Here is a 17,520-nt window from a genome sequence, read left to right as displayed (position 1 = left end):
ATACCATCCCTACAGTGAAGCATGGTGGTGGCAGCATCATGCTATGGGGATGTTTTTTAGCGGCAGGAACTGGGAGACTAGTCAGGATAAAGGGAAAGATGACTGCAGCAATGTACAGAGACATCCTGGATGAAAACCTGCTCCAGAGTGCTCTTGACCTCTGACTGGGGCGATGGTTCATCTTTCAGCAGGCCAATGACCCTAAGCACACAGCCAAGATATCAAAGGAGTGGCTTCAGGACAACTCTGTGAATGTCCTTGAGTGGCCCAGCCAGAGCCCAGACTTGAATCTGATTGAACATCTCTGGAGAGATCTTAAAATGGCTGAGCACCGACGCTTCCCATCCAACCTGATGGAGCTTGAGAGGTGCTGCAAATAGGAATGGGCGAAACTGGCCAAGGATAAGTGTGCCAAGCTTGTGGCATCATATTCAAAAAGACTTGAGGCTGTAATTGCTGCCAAAGGTGCATCGACAAAGTATTGAGCAAAGGCTGTGAATACTTAATGTACATGTGATTTCGCAGTTTTTTTATTTTTAATAAATTTGCAAAAACCTCAAGTAAACTTTTTTCACATTGTCATTATGGGGTGTTGTGTGTAGAATTCTGATGAAAAAAAATGAATTTAATTTATTTTGGAATAAGGCTGTAACATAACAAAATATGGAAAAAGTGATGCGCTGTGAATACTTTCCAGATGCACTGTATATCTTGTTCAGCATTGTAGCTACCGAGTCCCTAAGAAGAGTACTGATAAGTGATAGGCTATATAGCAATCACTCAGTGCTCAAGTAGATGGGGTCTGTATGTGTGTGTGTCTTTCTCTGTGTGTTAAGCTTAAGGTGCAATAGTAGGCTAACCTATATTAAACTTGGTAAATTCCATTAACCCCACAGAGCACAGTACGTGTCTAAGCAGCCCTGTACAGACTAATAACAACGAAAATTTAAGGACTATGAACTGTAGTTATTCCTGGCTGTTTCTGGTATAGAGTAACTGAACATGAAAACAGCTGCCTCACTTGTAAGGTTATCAACTTATTAATAAGTACAATGCCTGGTTATACCCCAGTGTTTAATATCCATATTCAATTTATGCTATGCTTATAAAAATAGTAATACACATTTAATTTAAAAGAATGAGGAATTACAATCATGAAGGCCATATGTAATGGAAAACTGTATGGTGAAACAAAATAAATCTTTCTGGATTAAAAATTTTCATTATCCCTGTAATGGACTGGAATCTAGTCTAAGTTTGCAGTTAAGATATTATCAGATCTCCGAGAACATTAATTGGACAGTAGTAGTAGTGGATAGAAGTTCAGTGATTCTAAAATCTTGTGTAATGACTTATTAGGAATAAATACTGTAAATTCTATATTTCAAAGAGACAATATGCAATTACTATTGGAAGTTAAACAGGCCTCAAGCTTATGACATATTCCTATTCAGACTTGCACAATGAAGAGAAGGTGGTGATATCTGAAATGATATCTTTGTAGTACTAAGCCTCAATAATCAGTCTCATCACACTGTATTATAGGTTTCAAAAGAAAATGGGAATGTGGCCTACCTGTTGGCACACAGCAGCAGCAAGGTTGCCTCCAGCACTGTCTCCAGAAATAGCCACCCTGTCAGGATCCACAGAATACCTGACCAAAACATTTGGATGTAGAAAGTATTTGGTGGCAACATATACATCAGTGTACTGCTCAGGGAAATGAACATCTGGGGCCAGTCTGTATCTGGACAAGTAAAAAAACAAGGTGAAAACATAGCTAGGAGTATGATATTTAATTAGCTGTTCCAAAAAGTATTGGTGATTTGGAACAGTTTCCGCAGTGCCAAGACATTAAAAAACTACAGGTGTTTTCAAACTAAGGTCAGCCATTCTGCTCTTAGGAGACCACAGTAGCCCTGGTGAGGTTGATGTTCGTTATAAATAAAAAAAAATTAAATATATAAGGCAATTTGTGTTTAAATTATCTCACATACAGTGCCATCCATAATGTTTGGGACAAAAACAAACTTTTCCTTGATTTACCCCTCTGTTCAACAGTTTAAAATTAAAAATCAAACAATTCAGATACTGTACAATTAAAGTGCATATTGCAGACTTTAACTTAAGGCTGTTATTTGCAAACATTTCTGTCACACCATGTAGAACTTACAATACTTTTTCTACATGGTCTCTCATTTAATAATGTTTGGGACATAACAATGGTAGGTATATTAAAGCAGTCACACTGGATTTAGTACTTTGTTGCATATCCTTTGCATTCAATAACTGCTTCAAGTCTGTGATTCATAGAGATCACCAAGTGTATTACCAGTACCTTCTCTGGTGATGCTCTGCCAAGCCTCTAATGCAACCAATCTCCAACTCTTTCTCGTTTTGGGGTCTTGTCCCCTCAAATTTTCTCTTCAGCATATGAAAGGAATGCTCAATTGCTTTTAAATCGGGTGACTGGCTTGGCCATTCAAGAATTTTCCATTTTTTACTTCTGAAAAACTCCTGTGTTACCTTAGCAGTATGTTTGATATCATTATCTTGTTTTAAGAGGAAGTGCCATCTAATGAGTTTGGAGGCTTTTACTGGCACTTCAGCATTTTTCCATACACTTCTGGATTCATTATGCAGCTGCCGTCAGCAGCTACATCATCAATGAAGATAAGTGTGGCAGTACCAAAGGTAGCCATACATGCCCAAGCCAGAACACCTCCAACTCCATGTTTAACAGATGAGGTGCTATGCTTTCGATCTTAGGCAATTCCTTTTTGTCTCTACACTTTGCTCTTCTTATCACTCTGATACAGGTAAATCTTTGTCTTGTCTGTCCACAAGACCTTTTTTTCCAGAATTCTGCATTATCTGTAATTTTTTGCAAACTAATCTGGCCACCCTGTTTTTGTGGCAATGTAGTGGTTTGTATCTTGCAGTGAGGCCTCTGTAATTCTGTTCATTATGACTTTTGTGGATAGTAGTCTCTGACACATACACATCTCCTTCCTTAAGACTGTTTCTGATCAGTCAGACAGGGGCTTTTTCTTTATCAGAGTGAGGATTCTTCTGTCATCAGCAGTGAAGATCATCCTTGGCCTACCAGCTCCTTTGTTATTACTGAGCTCACCAGTGTGTTCTTTCTTGTAATAGTTATATTCTTGTTTGTCAGCCTCTTAATGACTTCTTTGACTTTCACTCTAACAGCTCTTGTCCTCATGCTGAACAAAGGCAACAGATCAGGGCAGGTCAAGTTGGGGAGCATTCACTGGCACAGCACAATACCACACTCACCAGATGACAAAACAGCCAGGCAGACATGCGGTCCAGTCCAACCCCCCGGAAAGGACCATCTATCTGCCTCAGCCAGGTGTTATGTGGGCATACTCCTGACCTGGTCCAGCTGCTCGTGTCCTCAAAAATGAGGATCCTGCAAGCCAAATCACCCTTGGGGAAATTGCACCACATGGCTGTAGGGTCGTAACTGACGCTCCCTCACAATGCACGCAATGAGCCTCATTCTGTACTCCATAAGCAACTGCTTGTTTGACACAAAGTCAAACCCAACGATTCTTCGAAGAGACACAGTACCGAAGGAGTCCAGTCTTCGTCTCAGGTCACTGGATAGCTTCCATGTCTCGCAACCATATAGCAAAACAGGAAGCATTATGACTCCAAAGACTTTGATTTTCATCCTTTTGCCAAGATATTGAGTGCGCCACACACCCCTTTCCAGCAACCTCATGACCCCTCCATACTCTCCCAATCCATCTACTGACTTCATAGGAAGAGTCACCAGAGACATGAATGTTGCTGCCAAGGTAAGTAAACCTCTTGATGAGGTCAACATTCTCTTGTAGACATACACACTTCTGATGGCTGTGCCAAAGAGGTCATTAAAAGGTCTGGATCTTGGTTTTAATCTAGGACATTCGCAAACCCAGACATTCAGACTCTTAACACAGTCTCTCAAGAGCCCAGAGATTAGAGCTTCCATTGACTCAGTGAAGATCACAGCATCATCGGCAAAGTCAAGATCAGTGAATCTTTCTTCACCACTAGATGCCCCACAGCTGCTGGACCCCACAACCCTGCCTAACATCCAGTCCATGCAAGCACTGAACAGAGAGGAGCAAGAACACACCCCTGACAAATCCCTAAATCAACTGGGAAAAATGCAAGGTTCTGCCTCCACTCTGCACAGCATTTACAGTGCCAGTGTCTGGCCGGCCATGATATTCAGCAACTTCGGGGGATCCCACAAAGTCTCAGGATGTCCCACAGGGCAACTAGATGAACTGAGTAAAATGCTTTATGAAAAATCAGCAAAGGCTGCCAAGAAACTCTGCCGATATTCATGTTTGCGCTCAATGAGAACCCTCAGTGCCATGATGAGGTCAATGGTAGGGCTTCTTCAAAACAGACTGCTCCAGTCAATGGTAGGTGAGCAAGTGATCACAGATCCTATTGAGGATGATCCTAGCAAGGACCTTACCCAGCACCAAGAGCAGTGCTTTCCCCTGTAGTTGCCACAATCCAAGCTATCACTCTTCCCTTTCCAGATAAGGACAAGTAGTCCTGTTTTCCAGTCAGTTGGGATGACACCCATCTCCCAAATGGAAGCAAAGACTGCTTGCAATGCCAAAACAGCCTTACCACCAGCCTGGAGAAGTTCACCCAGGATACCACAGATCCTTGCAGCCTTCCCTTTGCCCCAAACATTATGAAGATGGATGGATGGATGGATGAAAGCATGAAATGTGCTCATTAATTATATCTGAATTAATTGATTTTTTAATTTTAAACTGTGGAGCAGAGGGGTAAATCAAGAAAAAATGTGTCTTTGCCCCAGAAATTATGAAGGGCAGCTGTAGTTTTTAAATATGTACAACCCCAATTCCAATGAAGTTGGGACGTTGTGTAAAACGTAAATAAAAACAGAATACAATGATTTGCAAATCCTTTTCAACCCATATTCAATTGAGTACACTACGAACACAAGATATCAAATGTTCAAACTGATAAACTTTATGGTTGTTTTGCAAATCTTCACTCATTTTGAATTTGATGCCTGCAACACGTTCCAAAAAAGCTGGGACAGGGGCAGCAAAAGACTGGGAAAGTTGAGGAATGTTCAAAAAACACCTGTTTTGAACATTCCACAGGTGAACAGGTTAATTGGAAACAGGTGTTTGTCATGACTGGGTATAAAAGGAGCATCCCCTAAAGGCTCGGTCGTTCACAAGCAAGGATGGGGCGAGGTTCACCACTTTGTGAACAACTGCGTGGGCAAATAGTCCAGCAGTTTAAGAACAACGATTCTCAACGTACAATTGCAAGGAATCTAGGGATTTCATCATCTACTGTCCATAATATCATCAAAAGATTCAGAGAATCTGGAGAAATCTCTGCACGTAAGCGGCAAGGCCGAATACCAACACTGGATGCCCGTGACCTTCGATCCCTCAGGCAGCACTACATTAAAAACCGATATCATTCTGTAAAGGATATTACTACGTGGGCTCAGGAATACTTCAGAAAACCATTGTCAGTTAACACAGTTCGTCGCTACATCTACAAGTGCAAGTTAAAACTCTACCATGCAAAGCGAAAGCCATATATCAACAACACCCAGAAACGCCGCCAGCTTGTTTGGGCCCGAGCTCATCTGAGATGGACTGACGCAAAGTGGAAAAGTGTGCTGTGGTCTGACGAGTCCACATTTCAAATTGTTTTTGGAAATCATGGACGTCGTGTCCTCCGGGCCAAAGAGGAAAAGGACCATCCGGATTGTTATCAGCGCAAAGTTCAAAAGCCAGCATCTGTGATGGTATGGGAGTGTGTTAGTGCCCATGGCATGGGTAACTTGCACATCTGTGAAAGCACCATTAATGCTGAAAGGTACATACAAGTTTTGGAGCAACATATGCTGCCATCCAAGCGACGTCTTTTTCAGGGACGTCCCTGCTTATTTCAGCAGGACAATGTGAAGCCACATTCTGCATGTGTTACAACAGCGTGACTTCGTAGTAAAAGAGTGTGGGTACTAGACTGGCCTGCCTGCAGTCCAGACCTGTCTCCCATTGAAAATGTGTGGCGCATTATAAAGCGCAAAATACGACAACGGAGACCCCAGACTGTTGAGCAACTGAAGCTGTACATCATGCAAGAATGGGAAAGATTTCCACCTACACAGCTTCAACAATTAGTGTCCTCAGTTCCTAAACGCTTATTGAGTGTTGTTAAAAGGAAAGGTGATATAACACAGTGGTAAACATGCCCCTGTCCCAGCTTTTTTGGAAAGTGTTGCAGGCATCAAATTCAAAATGAGTGAAGATTTGCAAAACAACAATAAAGTTTATCAGTTTGAACATTCGATATCTTGCCTTTGTAGTGTATTCAATTGAATATAGGTTGAAAAGGATTTGCAAATCATTGTATTCTGTTTTTATTTATGTTTTACATAACGTCCCAACTTTATTGGAATTGGGGTTGTATTAATTCAATAGCAGCAAGCACCCTTTTTATAGAAGTTATGTGTTCTTGCTATCTTTTTGCTTCTGTACTTGTTTTACCTTCAATTTTTGATTATTTATTAATTAATTTATTTATTTATTGAGCTTCTGTAAAAAAAAGCCAAATTTATCCTTAGTACAAATAAAGTACAATTTGTCTGTCAAAATGTTCTTCAATTGTTGCGCTACTGAGGTGCTGTATTAATGTAGTTATTGACTAAGGCTGAGCGATACGTAAGCAGCTCTCAGGTGATAGAAAACTATCTGTGTATGTGTTCCTTTGTTTATGTTCAAGAACCTTCATCCTTCCTTAAAAATAAACACAGGAAAAGAGGGAACACAAAAGCAAGACTGTGAAGCAAAGAAGCAGACTCTGCCTTCACAGCCTTATTTAGCTGTTCTTTGAACCTGAAAGAGTGTGTAACGTGTGAATACTTATTATGATCTGGATTCATATGTATCTGCATAATTTTTGTAAACAAAAGTATGGGAATTTAGGTTTTCTGTTTTTTATTCCACATCAAACCATATCTTTGTTATTAAATTAAAAATAATTAATTAAAAAAAGCATAGGTCTTGCTAAGAAAAATTAAAAGACACACATGCACAGAAAAACTATCAGTAATCACTTGTTGAAAACCCAAAATACAATATCAGGAACGGGGGACTGAGAAACATCACCTGTAGTTGTTTGTACCTAGTAAGAGTTCAGTGCTTTGTAGTATTTTGTTGTATTGAAGTATTTTTTAAAAATATTCAATTCCTGGAGAGGTTATGCTAAGAAAAAGGGTTAAGAACCCCAGGCCTAGATATACTGTACAACACTTTATCACACGTGTACGAATAGCCTGGTGTAGTTAAGCATTTACTTTGATTATTACATCTACTATTATACAATGTCATACAGTGTGACTACTATTAGCAGTAACCAAGAATCCAAGATTATGGTCTGCTGTGCAGCATTGGGTTTACATTAGTGCTAGGAGTCCTGTATAGATGGTTGTGGATGTTCCATTTGTGTTATACATTGGATGTTTAGGAACCCCACTGTGTAACACAAATGAAAACAATCCTGAGTGTTGCCTTACAAAGATAACAACATCCGTATTGCTGTATAATCTGCCACCTCCACCAGCACCATAACAATAGGTACTAAAGACCATGTGACAAACGGTTTAAAGGCATTCATCTGCACAGATTTGAAGTGAATTAAGACATTTTCTAAAATATGTGATACTTACTCCACAGACACAATGACAGCATTCATGTCTTCAGCCATTTTTCTGCACAAATGATCATAGGACCGCATCCCTGTGAAATGTGACAGTAAAAATGATTCAAGTCAGGTGCTAAAATGTTTTCTTACTTCAAGATAAAAAAGTCCATGGTTATAACTTCAAAAATGAAACAAGGAGGTTTCTCTAGTAAAATGCATCTTTAAAATGGTTGACTGCCTTCTGATTTCTGTGATTTCACTCACTTATTTTCCTAACTCACTTATTCTAATAAAGGAACAGGGGTTGGGGGTTGGAGCATATCCAAGCAGGAAAGGGCACAGGGTAGGAGCTAACTTTAGACTTTGCACCAGTTCATGTTTGGCTAGATCACACTCAAGTGAAAATCTCCAATTATGATTTAGGTGGACATAGGGCTGGGCAATATACAGAATTTTTGGTTCAACTTTTAAGAAATACAGTACCAATATAAAAAACCTAATATTGCAATGTTCAGCATTTTCTTCAGTGTGTTGATGCTGCCCATGTTCCCTGTTTGATAAGGGTGAAGTACAAAAGAAGCAATGATCAGATGAGAAAGAATTTACAAGGTTAATTGTGTTGTTTGGAAACCTGTGTGAATATAATGCCAAATTCTAATACAGCATGTCATTCACTATTGATTGGGATTGAAAATTAAAGTACAGTTTCGCCAAGTAGTTGAAACTGTTCACATAAGAATTTTGAAAGTACCTCAGATTCTTCCCTGAAACTGGCCATGTTTAGTCCCTATTGTATACCATAAAGAGAAAGAAGGATTCAAGAAGCTATGAAGAAAACTGAATGCAAAAATACGAGTTGTCTGGCCCAGAATACAGCATTTACTGTGCTGGTGAATGTTATAAAAGAACTTACAAACATAAATAGATACTTTGGAACAATCACAAATGATGTAAATAATAAAACATATGCATAATATACATATATACATCTATTACAATCAGTGATTAGCACAGTAATGAAACAAGAGCTTTGACTTTAATTATATAAAAACAATCAATCAAAGAGAGAGTGAGAGAGAAAGAGAGAGAGAGAGGCAGATGTCAGGAAAGGCAGGCATACAATGGAAATTCTAATATAACCAGAATTTAAAACAGAAATGGTTATAAAAACATCTCTGAGCAGTTTCTTTGACTTGTGCTCATATTTCATAATATTGCTACAACAAAATATTTTCAGGTTTTGGACTTTGTATAGAAAATATGTCAATATGGTGCTGATCTTCCATCTTTATTGTGTTTCGAGAATATATCAGCATATATTGAATATCTCATTTTGTGTCAAAATAATTGCAAAGTCAATTTTACTCCATATAGCCCAGACCAGGAGGACACCTGAGTAGACCATTCAAAACCATAAATTAATGAGGAGAATGTGCACACTCCACATAAACAGCAACTTGTCCAAGGAAGGAGATGAGGACTCTGGAACTATAACGATGGCAGCACAAATTTCAGGGCCACCATACCATCCCAGATTCTAAGCTATTGCTTTTTTGGTTAAATAAGTAAATGAGACTGTGTGCATGAGTGTGCCTGTGATGGGACTGGGACTGGTCCCACATTCAGGATTGCTTACAGCCTTGTTTGATTATTGTAATAAGGTTTACCATTTTATTCAAGATAAAAATATATAGCAAGTGACAAACAAAACTCCCAAAGCAGCAGTGATACATTTGTTTTGTTTTTTTGGTTTTTTTTTTTTGAAAATACAAAAAATAAAAAAAAATGAAACAAAAAAAAACAAATGTAACAAAAGCTTTAACAGTAACTGATGAGTGTTTCCAACAGGTAACATAACTTAAATGTTGATGAAGATAGTCAGAGCTGTATTTCCATAGACACCTACTTGCACTGCCCAATGCCCATCCTCCACCATGTATGTAAATGACACTTCGCTTCAGATCCTTGCTTGGAAGCTTGGTGGCTTCAAACACCCGCACCAGAACTTTGTCAAACATCACATCTGAAACTCGAACATTTTCACTTGACAACGGAGCCAAGATTTCAAATGACATCACTGCAAAATTCAGCACCGTTATATAATGGCTTAGTCCCAGGTGATGGGCAAGGTGACCCTGAATATTCAAAAGAAAACAAAAACACCTGTTGAAATGCAAATCCATCACAAATCTAATATTATTCATAGGTGAAGGAGTCATTATGTATAAAAAAAAAACAACACACTGAGGTACTATACACATAAGATTTTTCAGAAGGGAACACTGTACAGTTCAATCACAATGCAATGGTTTTCTTATTACCTACTGCAGAAAGCTGAAATAATCCATCCATCCATTTTCCAACCTGCTGAATCCGAACACAGGGTCACAGGGGTCTACTGGAGCCAATCCCAGCCAACACAGGGCAGGAACCAATCCCGGGCAGGGTGCCAACCCACCGCAGGACACACACACCAAGCACACACCCTAGTGTAGAATGTAGAATCACCAATCCACCTAACCAGCATGTCTTTGGACTGTGGGAGGAAACCGGAGTGCCCGGAGGAAACCCACGCAGACACGGGGAGAACATGCAAACTCCATGCAGGGAGGACCCGGGAAGCGAACCCGGGTCTCCTAACTGCGAGGCAGCAGCCCTACCACTGTGCCACCGTGCCGCCCAGCTGAAATAATTTTAATTGTATATTAACATTCCTTGAGCAAATTTAGTAAAACAGAGTTGGTACATCTGAGTTAAAGATATGACAAACAAATGGTTATGATAATCAGCACAGATGCTATACTTCAACACGTTACTGGATTAAGGAATTCCCCATGTTTGTTTTTTTTTCTTTATTTTGCATTATACAATTTCTTGTATTAGGAATTTGTTAGTTTTCGCATACCCCTTGGGGTCAGAGCGCAGGGTCAGCCACTGTACTGCGCCCCTGGAGCAATTACAGGTTAAGGGTCTTGCTCAAGGGCCCAGCAGAGTAGGATCTCTTTTTGGCAGTGACAGGGATTCAAACCGGCAACCTTCTGGATACCAGCACAGATCCTTAACCTCAGAGCCACCACTCCGCCCCATATGTTTTAAGTGAAGCAAACCACACCTGCTGACACAGACCATTAACATTAATCAGTCATTATATTTTGTAAGTGGTTACATTAAAGGTCTCAATAAAGCTCAAATTTGAGGTCAGATATAGTCTAGCATGGTAACAACAGAACCACTACTGCCAGGCATTCTCAGATCGATGAATGGATAGATGGATGGATGGATACTTTATTAATCCCAATGGGAAATTCACAATGGATATCGTTTTATATCCTTTGCCTGATTTATACAATTCAACAACCTTTTCTCTCAGGTCCTTTGACATTTCTTTTGCTCTCCCCATGGCTCGGTATCCAGGAAAGTCAGTGCAGCTCTGCGTGAATTTAAATTGACTATTTATACACAGACACTGATTATAGTCAAAGATGTTACAGGTGTGGACACTCTCCCTTAATTACCCTTAATTTAAACCTGTGTGTGCCATTGTGTATATATTATCAGCCCCAACAGTCAAGGGTATGTAAACTTCTGATTAGGCCCATTTGGGCAATTTCAGTTATCATTATGATTTAAAAAGGACACACACAATTATGTTATCATAAATTGCCTCACCTGAGCACACTCCCTAATTAAAAGGAAATCTTTCTGCATGATTACTTATATTTTCCAAACAATGGTCAATATTTCACAAATTCTGCAAGGGTATGTAAACTTCTAGGAATAACTATTATTCAAAATAATTTATATTTATATATATATATATATATATATATATATATATATATATATATATATATATACTGAGTATACTTTATTCATAAAATATATGTTGTCGTACCTTGCATAACTGAATAACCTTTATGGCACAATAACAATTCAATACATTTCTGGTCACTATAGTATTTGGATTTAATAATCTTCATGTGGGAAAAGGCTGACTCGCATTAATAAGTAGAGCCAAATAATGCAGTCAAGGAGGTAGCACATTTCCTCATGTTTGGGTACTTTTCCTCTGTGAGTAAGTTCCAAAAATGTCCAAGAGCCCCATACTTCAGGTGAATGTCATCCTGTAGTGTCAAAATCTCATCCTCCACTGTAGAGGAGTTTTAAGTGAAACAGTGCTGCAATTTTTGATGCTGGTGAATCGCCCTCAACATCTTCCCTAAATGGATAGCACTTAAATGTAGCGATTGGCTCAAGTAAAGCTGAGTCTTGAAACCGTCTGTCAAAGTCTGACAGGCAATTTCCAATCTGCTCTGTGTAGCGTATGCTGTCAAGTTGCGCACACGCCTTCCATTGAGTCTCCAGCTCTGACGCGAGGTTTTGGATGTTCCCCAAATCAAGGCGCTGCAGCTTTGAAGACAGATGTTGCATTTTTTGTTTGAAAGCATTAGCAGAGTTCTCTTTTCCTTGCAGCTGTAAATTAAGCTCATTCAACATGTTGGTCAGATCGAAAAAAAAAAATTCCAAGTCTAGCGGTCATTGATCGTTATTAAGTTGCTTGTATTCTGCATGTTTAATGACAAGGAGAATCTCCTTTTTCTTCGTCCAGGGGTCTTGAAATCTCAGCAGGAACTTCTCCCTAGCCATCTGTCTCAAGGAAAGCTTCTTTTATCATCTCTCCATCTTAGAAGGACTTCTTATGCGTAATGATTGAGTGACTCACCCAGAATGATGCTTTGGTGTGTCTGCCTTTGCTTTTGAATTCAGCCGAGTGAAAAATGGCGGCTGTCCAATTAACTACGATTTTAGTTCCCTCTCCTTTCTCTTTCTCAGATCACTTTTCGGAAGGAAGTCAGTTTCATAGTTTTTATGAACAGTTCGAAAGTGCCTTTCCACATTTTCCTTCTTTGGAATAGCAACAATAGATGACAGATCAGACAAACGCATTTCGATTGTGACACTGAGAAAAAAAATCCTCTTCCAATTCCACATCCAGCCCATACCCTCCCCAAACAATTTTTTTTTTAAATCCCTTCTTTAGTTGATATAAATTGGAAGGCTAACTAGATCACAGCCGGAGTTTTGAAGTAGTTCACGCTTTGATCGTGCGTGCGGGATGACCAGTGTGTTAGAAGAAAAGAGATCTCAGACTGGCCGCCCTGTATGTCAATTAATTGGCAAATGCCATAGGGAGGATATATGATAGACTAAAGTTTAAAAAATTTTTTTTTGAATGCAACGTGATCTACCTGCACTACCTTTCCGATCTACCGGTCAATCATGATCGACGCATTGGGCACCCCTGATATACTATACAACCTGCATCTCTCACACCATAGAAAAAGGGCACTGCCTTCCACTTTTATGGAATGAGATTATTCTTGAAATAGAAGCCTGCCATCTTTAGCATCTAGCAAGTGAATCTAGGGAAAATTTCAAACTATAATTCAAACTGTGACCAGTGCTGCAAACCATGATATATACAACATTAATATTTATAACTTCAATAAACTGCATGTTGTTTATCTCATATGAGGTGTGGCAAGCGGGTGGGGGTGGTGCCCAGCCGGGACGCCCGGGAGGACCGGAGGAGGGGACCACGGGAACTGAGCTTGGAAGCTCAACCTTATAGGGGCCCGTGGTCCCAGCAGGGACCAGGGACACCCAGATTGCTTCCAGGTGCGCGGCCGGTACTTCTGCCATACTGGAGAGTGTTGGCGGAGGTTAATCAGGAGGCACCTGAAGCACATCCGGGTGGGGATAAAAGGGGCCACCTTCCTCCATTCGATGGCTTGAGTCGGGAGTGGAGAAGACGGACCTCGGGAGAAAAGGAGTGGAGGCGGACCTGAGAGAAAGAGGCATTGTACAGAGGCCTGGACTTTGGGGGAGTTTTGGGGTTGTGTGTGTCACTGACTTGTAAATAGTTGTATAATAAACGTGTGTTGGGTGCTTAAAATGATGTCCGCCTGCCTGTGTCCGGGCTGCTTTCCACAGAGGTTACAAAAACACAACCTTACCAATAAGTAATATTTTTTGATTGATGGAATGTTACTTCCAATTTTTGTTAATTTTATTGTGACATTTTAAATTTACCGTAGGACTACAACATGATAGAAACTTACAGAAGCAAGAAGGAATGCATCAGTGACTCAATGAACACGTGGTATTTTTTACAAAAGAAGTCTGCTTTGAAAACTGGCAATGTAAAAACAGAAAAAAATGTGTCACCACAGCAGGATTCAAACCAATGCAATTTGCAAGTGAAATAAGTGTGAAAAAAGGCAGAACGTGAAGGTCAACATCAACTTTCAAAGCACTTACAAAAAAAACAGTGAGAATGTAGACTGACCTGAAGACGCAAGTACACTTTTGTCTGACACAACAGCAAAGACTTGCATTAAATCAGCAGGGCCATTTGCAATGAACTTTTAGTTTATGTTGAATGTGCTCAAAGACAAGGAAAGACAGAAACAAAAAATCTAACTGTAAGGCAATGCATTAAGTCAGCTTGTAAATTTAGGATAAAGACATGGTTTGCTTAAAACAGAAACCAACTGAGTATTCCACTTAAAGGTATTCAGTAAATGTTGGCAAAATTTCTAAAAATCACTAATACAGTGGTTTCCAATCCCACTCCTGATGGGCCCCATGTGGCTGCTGGTTTTTGTTAAAAAAAAGCATACTGTTCGGGAAGACATTTTATCTCGAAATGATCTTAAAGTTTATTCTGCATTTAGAAAACAGCAACTCTGTTATATTTATATTATTCAGAAATTTTGACATATTCATTTTTGCCATTGCTCATTTAATAAGTGATTAATAATAACACAGGAAAAGTAACTTAAGATGTGACAATTCAGGACACAAAGCTAGCTTTAAATAAAATCAAAAACGTTCTGAAAAAAGAATGCAACTTTTAGGACATCTGTTTGTGTATCGGCTTACAAATAAAGGAAGCTTTTTGAACGACAGTATGTTTCATTTCAAAGTCAACATTTTCAGGTTTTGAAGTTAAACTTTCAACACTTGAGAAAATGTGGATGAATGAAAAAACGGCATTTTGGCCTTTTTTAGTCAGTTAATAAGACACAGTTGGAACAGACAGAATTTATGCAGCAATATCTAGAATAAAATGTCTTCTAACAAGTTTGCACTCTAATAACCTGTTCTCAGTTACATCATGTTTTAACCCACATCCTAGTTTCTTTCAACACTGTTTCTGTGGTCATAAGTATGAACTTCTCTATTTTACTTAAGGTGCAACTAAAGATGATCAGATGAGTATCTTATTTGTGGAATACTTGAAATTTGCTGATTAATACTTGGCAATCTCAAAGGACATAACTTGTTTTCTATACCCAAATTCCAATTTCAGCCAAACTAGACAAATGTATTTGTGCAAAAATTAGACTATTTCATATCTGTTGAAAAAATATGCAATACATATCCTGTAAAACCTCTTGTTTTCAAATTTAAACAACAGCATTTTGTACAGAGAGTGATGAGCTAAAGTTAAAATTGTGGTATGAATTATATTTTTGTATGAAATCTTTTTTTCATAAAATATTTTTGGCAGCCTGAAATAAGCCACAAAATGTTTCATTAACTTACTTTTAATGAGAGCAGGAGCAAAATGCCAGTGTATGATGAGGAAGAATGACATTGGAGGCTTGAGTATTATGACACCATAATTAGTTGTTAATGAGGTTCTTTCATTCTCTTTTGATTGTGCAAACAATTACCAAAATGAGAAATTTAAGTAAAAAGCCAGTATGACTGTGTAATAAAAAAGGTTTTCTCTGTAACAGGAGAAGGGATGAAATAAAGGAGTAAGAGGGGGGGGTTGGTCGCTTCAGTGCAAAACCAGCTACAAAGACTGGAATGTTTGGGATGATAGCGAAAGAATGTGCAAAAACTTGCTTCTCATAAAGAGTTTCAGAATGTTATGGGAATACAGTCAAGGCCATGTACTTGTTTTTCACTTCGAGGGGCTTCATTGCAAGCAACGCTCGTTATTGTGTGTCTTCTGATACTAGGCACCATCTCAGTGAGGGCCAAGTAGAAGAAAAACAATACTGCATCCCGTGGAAGGGTGTGTGCTGAAACTGATCACTTCTGTATACACTGCTTACACGTAAGCCATTTTGGGTAAGGACACTCAATTAGTATATAAGGGAAGGTTCCGCCCCTCTTCGGAAGCTCAACCGTGGGGAACGTGCACACTGCCCGGTATTGGACCAGGCTCACGAGTTGATCCTCTGACGAGACTGACACGCGGGCTCCCTCAGTCTACTGGTCTAGGATGATGGCTCTGGGTCTTTTGATATTACTGTAAGTCAATAGTATAAATCATATCTTTTGATATTACTGTAAGTATAGTATAATTCATATATCTGATATTACTGTAAGTCAATAGTATAATTCATATATATATATATATATATATTACTGTAAGTCAATAGTACAATTCCTATATCTGCATGTATATTGCTATTATATTGTATGTAACTGATATTATATTTGAACAAGTAAACAATTGAAGTATTGGACCTTTCCTCTCTGATTCTTGCCTGCTTATTTTCTGTTAAAACCTTTGAACCATTTTCCCAAACTAAAACAGACTGCTTTACCAAAGATGCCTTTCAAGACTGTTTGTGGCCATTTCAGTACCTCAGGAAAAACATTAGTCCAGAGAATTAAGGGAGTACTCCCGTATCATTTACAGAGATAGGATACATCCTTAGGGACAGAGATTGAAAAGCCTTCATTATGAAAAGTAGCACAGACTGGTCAGTTATGTTAAAGCATACACAAAAGATGATGGGACACCCTGCCAATGGAAAACAACCCTGGAACTAGTCATCTTTAACGACAGCATGATCAACAGAAGCAACAAGTGGAAACGCCAAACAGCATTACTAACACTACAAAAAAAAAAAATCAACCTTATAATATTTTCTCATCATTATTGTAGCTGAAAGAGAACTATGAAAAAATAACCAAAATAGTTTGAGAAAAGCACTAGACAGATAAAATAATTATAAAGAAACAACTGAATATCTTTTTGCATGTTATAATAAGCAAATTGAAGGTGTATACTAAACAGTATGGTACATTTAAAAAGATAATTGGAATTCATTGCTGGAAACACACAATATTATGCATAAGCCTTTAAACATATCTCTTTAAAACAAGACCATTCCTGCTGAAGTTGAATTCTAGTGTATGCACTATTGTATACAAAAGGAAAAGACTATGTCAGACTTGGAAGCTACAGGCCAGTTAACTTGACTTGGATAAGATGCAGAGTTCCCTCCGTTTATTTGTAAGATAAATTACAGAAGCAGCTGTCCAGTACAAGTGTTTATAAAGGGGAGAGAGGTTCCTTTGATAATATTCTGGAATCATTAAAGAAAGGTCAAAATCATTTAATAGACTCTCAGAAGACTTTTGATGCTTTACAAAGTTTTTTGTAAGAATAATAATAAACAATGAGGGGAAGCAATTTGAGTGTGGTGTAGGGCTGGGCGATATGGAAACAAATTATCGACCGATATGAAAAAATTTTTGTGATATTTCTGTCAAGCTTAAAAAAGTTCCTTTTTACTCTTAAGTGAGATATAAAGATATTATTAGGTTAATTTTGGTTTAAATATTATTTATTTTCTGTCAGAAGTTAAACATGACAAATGTACTGTAGAGCATTATACTGTATTTCAAATAAATAAAATAGGTATGTATAATAAACTAAAATCTTAATTCTGACCAGTCAAAAGCTTCAAGTGT

At 38.6% G+C, this 17,520-nt stretch overlaps 1 protein-coding gene across 1 annotated transcript in view; it reads right to left on the bottom strand.

The window, feature by feature from the left end:
* nceh1a (neutral cholesterol ester hydrolase 1a) overlaps nucleotides 1–17,520 on the bottom strand; it is a 34,378-nt gene that overhangs the window by 12,731 nt on the left and 4,127 nt on the right. The window contains exons 2-4 of the mRNA XM_028794706.2: nucleotides 9,641–9,869; nucleotides 7,760–7,829; nucleotides 1,576–1,747 (exon numbers count right to left, since the gene is read on the bottom strand). Coding sequence (XP_028650539.1) covers nucleotides 1,576–1,747; nucleotides 7,760–7,829; nucleotides 9,641–9,869 — 471 coding nt within the window. The remainder of the gene's footprint in view (nucleotides 1–1,575; nucleotides 1,748–7,759; nucleotides 7,830–9,640; nucleotides 9,870–17,520) is intronic.

The sequence above is a fragment of the Erpetoichthys calabaricus genome, chromosome 2, assembly GCF_900747795.2.
Source record: "Erpetoichthys calabaricus chromosome 2, fErpCal1.3, whole genome shotgun sequence".
Taxonomy (NCBI): Eukaryota; Metazoa; Chordata; class Cladistia; order Polypteriformes; family Polypteridae; genus Erpetoichthys; species Erpetoichthys calabaricus.
The sequence above is the reverse complement of the archived record's forward strand: the minus strand, read 5'-3'. Positions and strand labels throughout refer to the sequence as shown.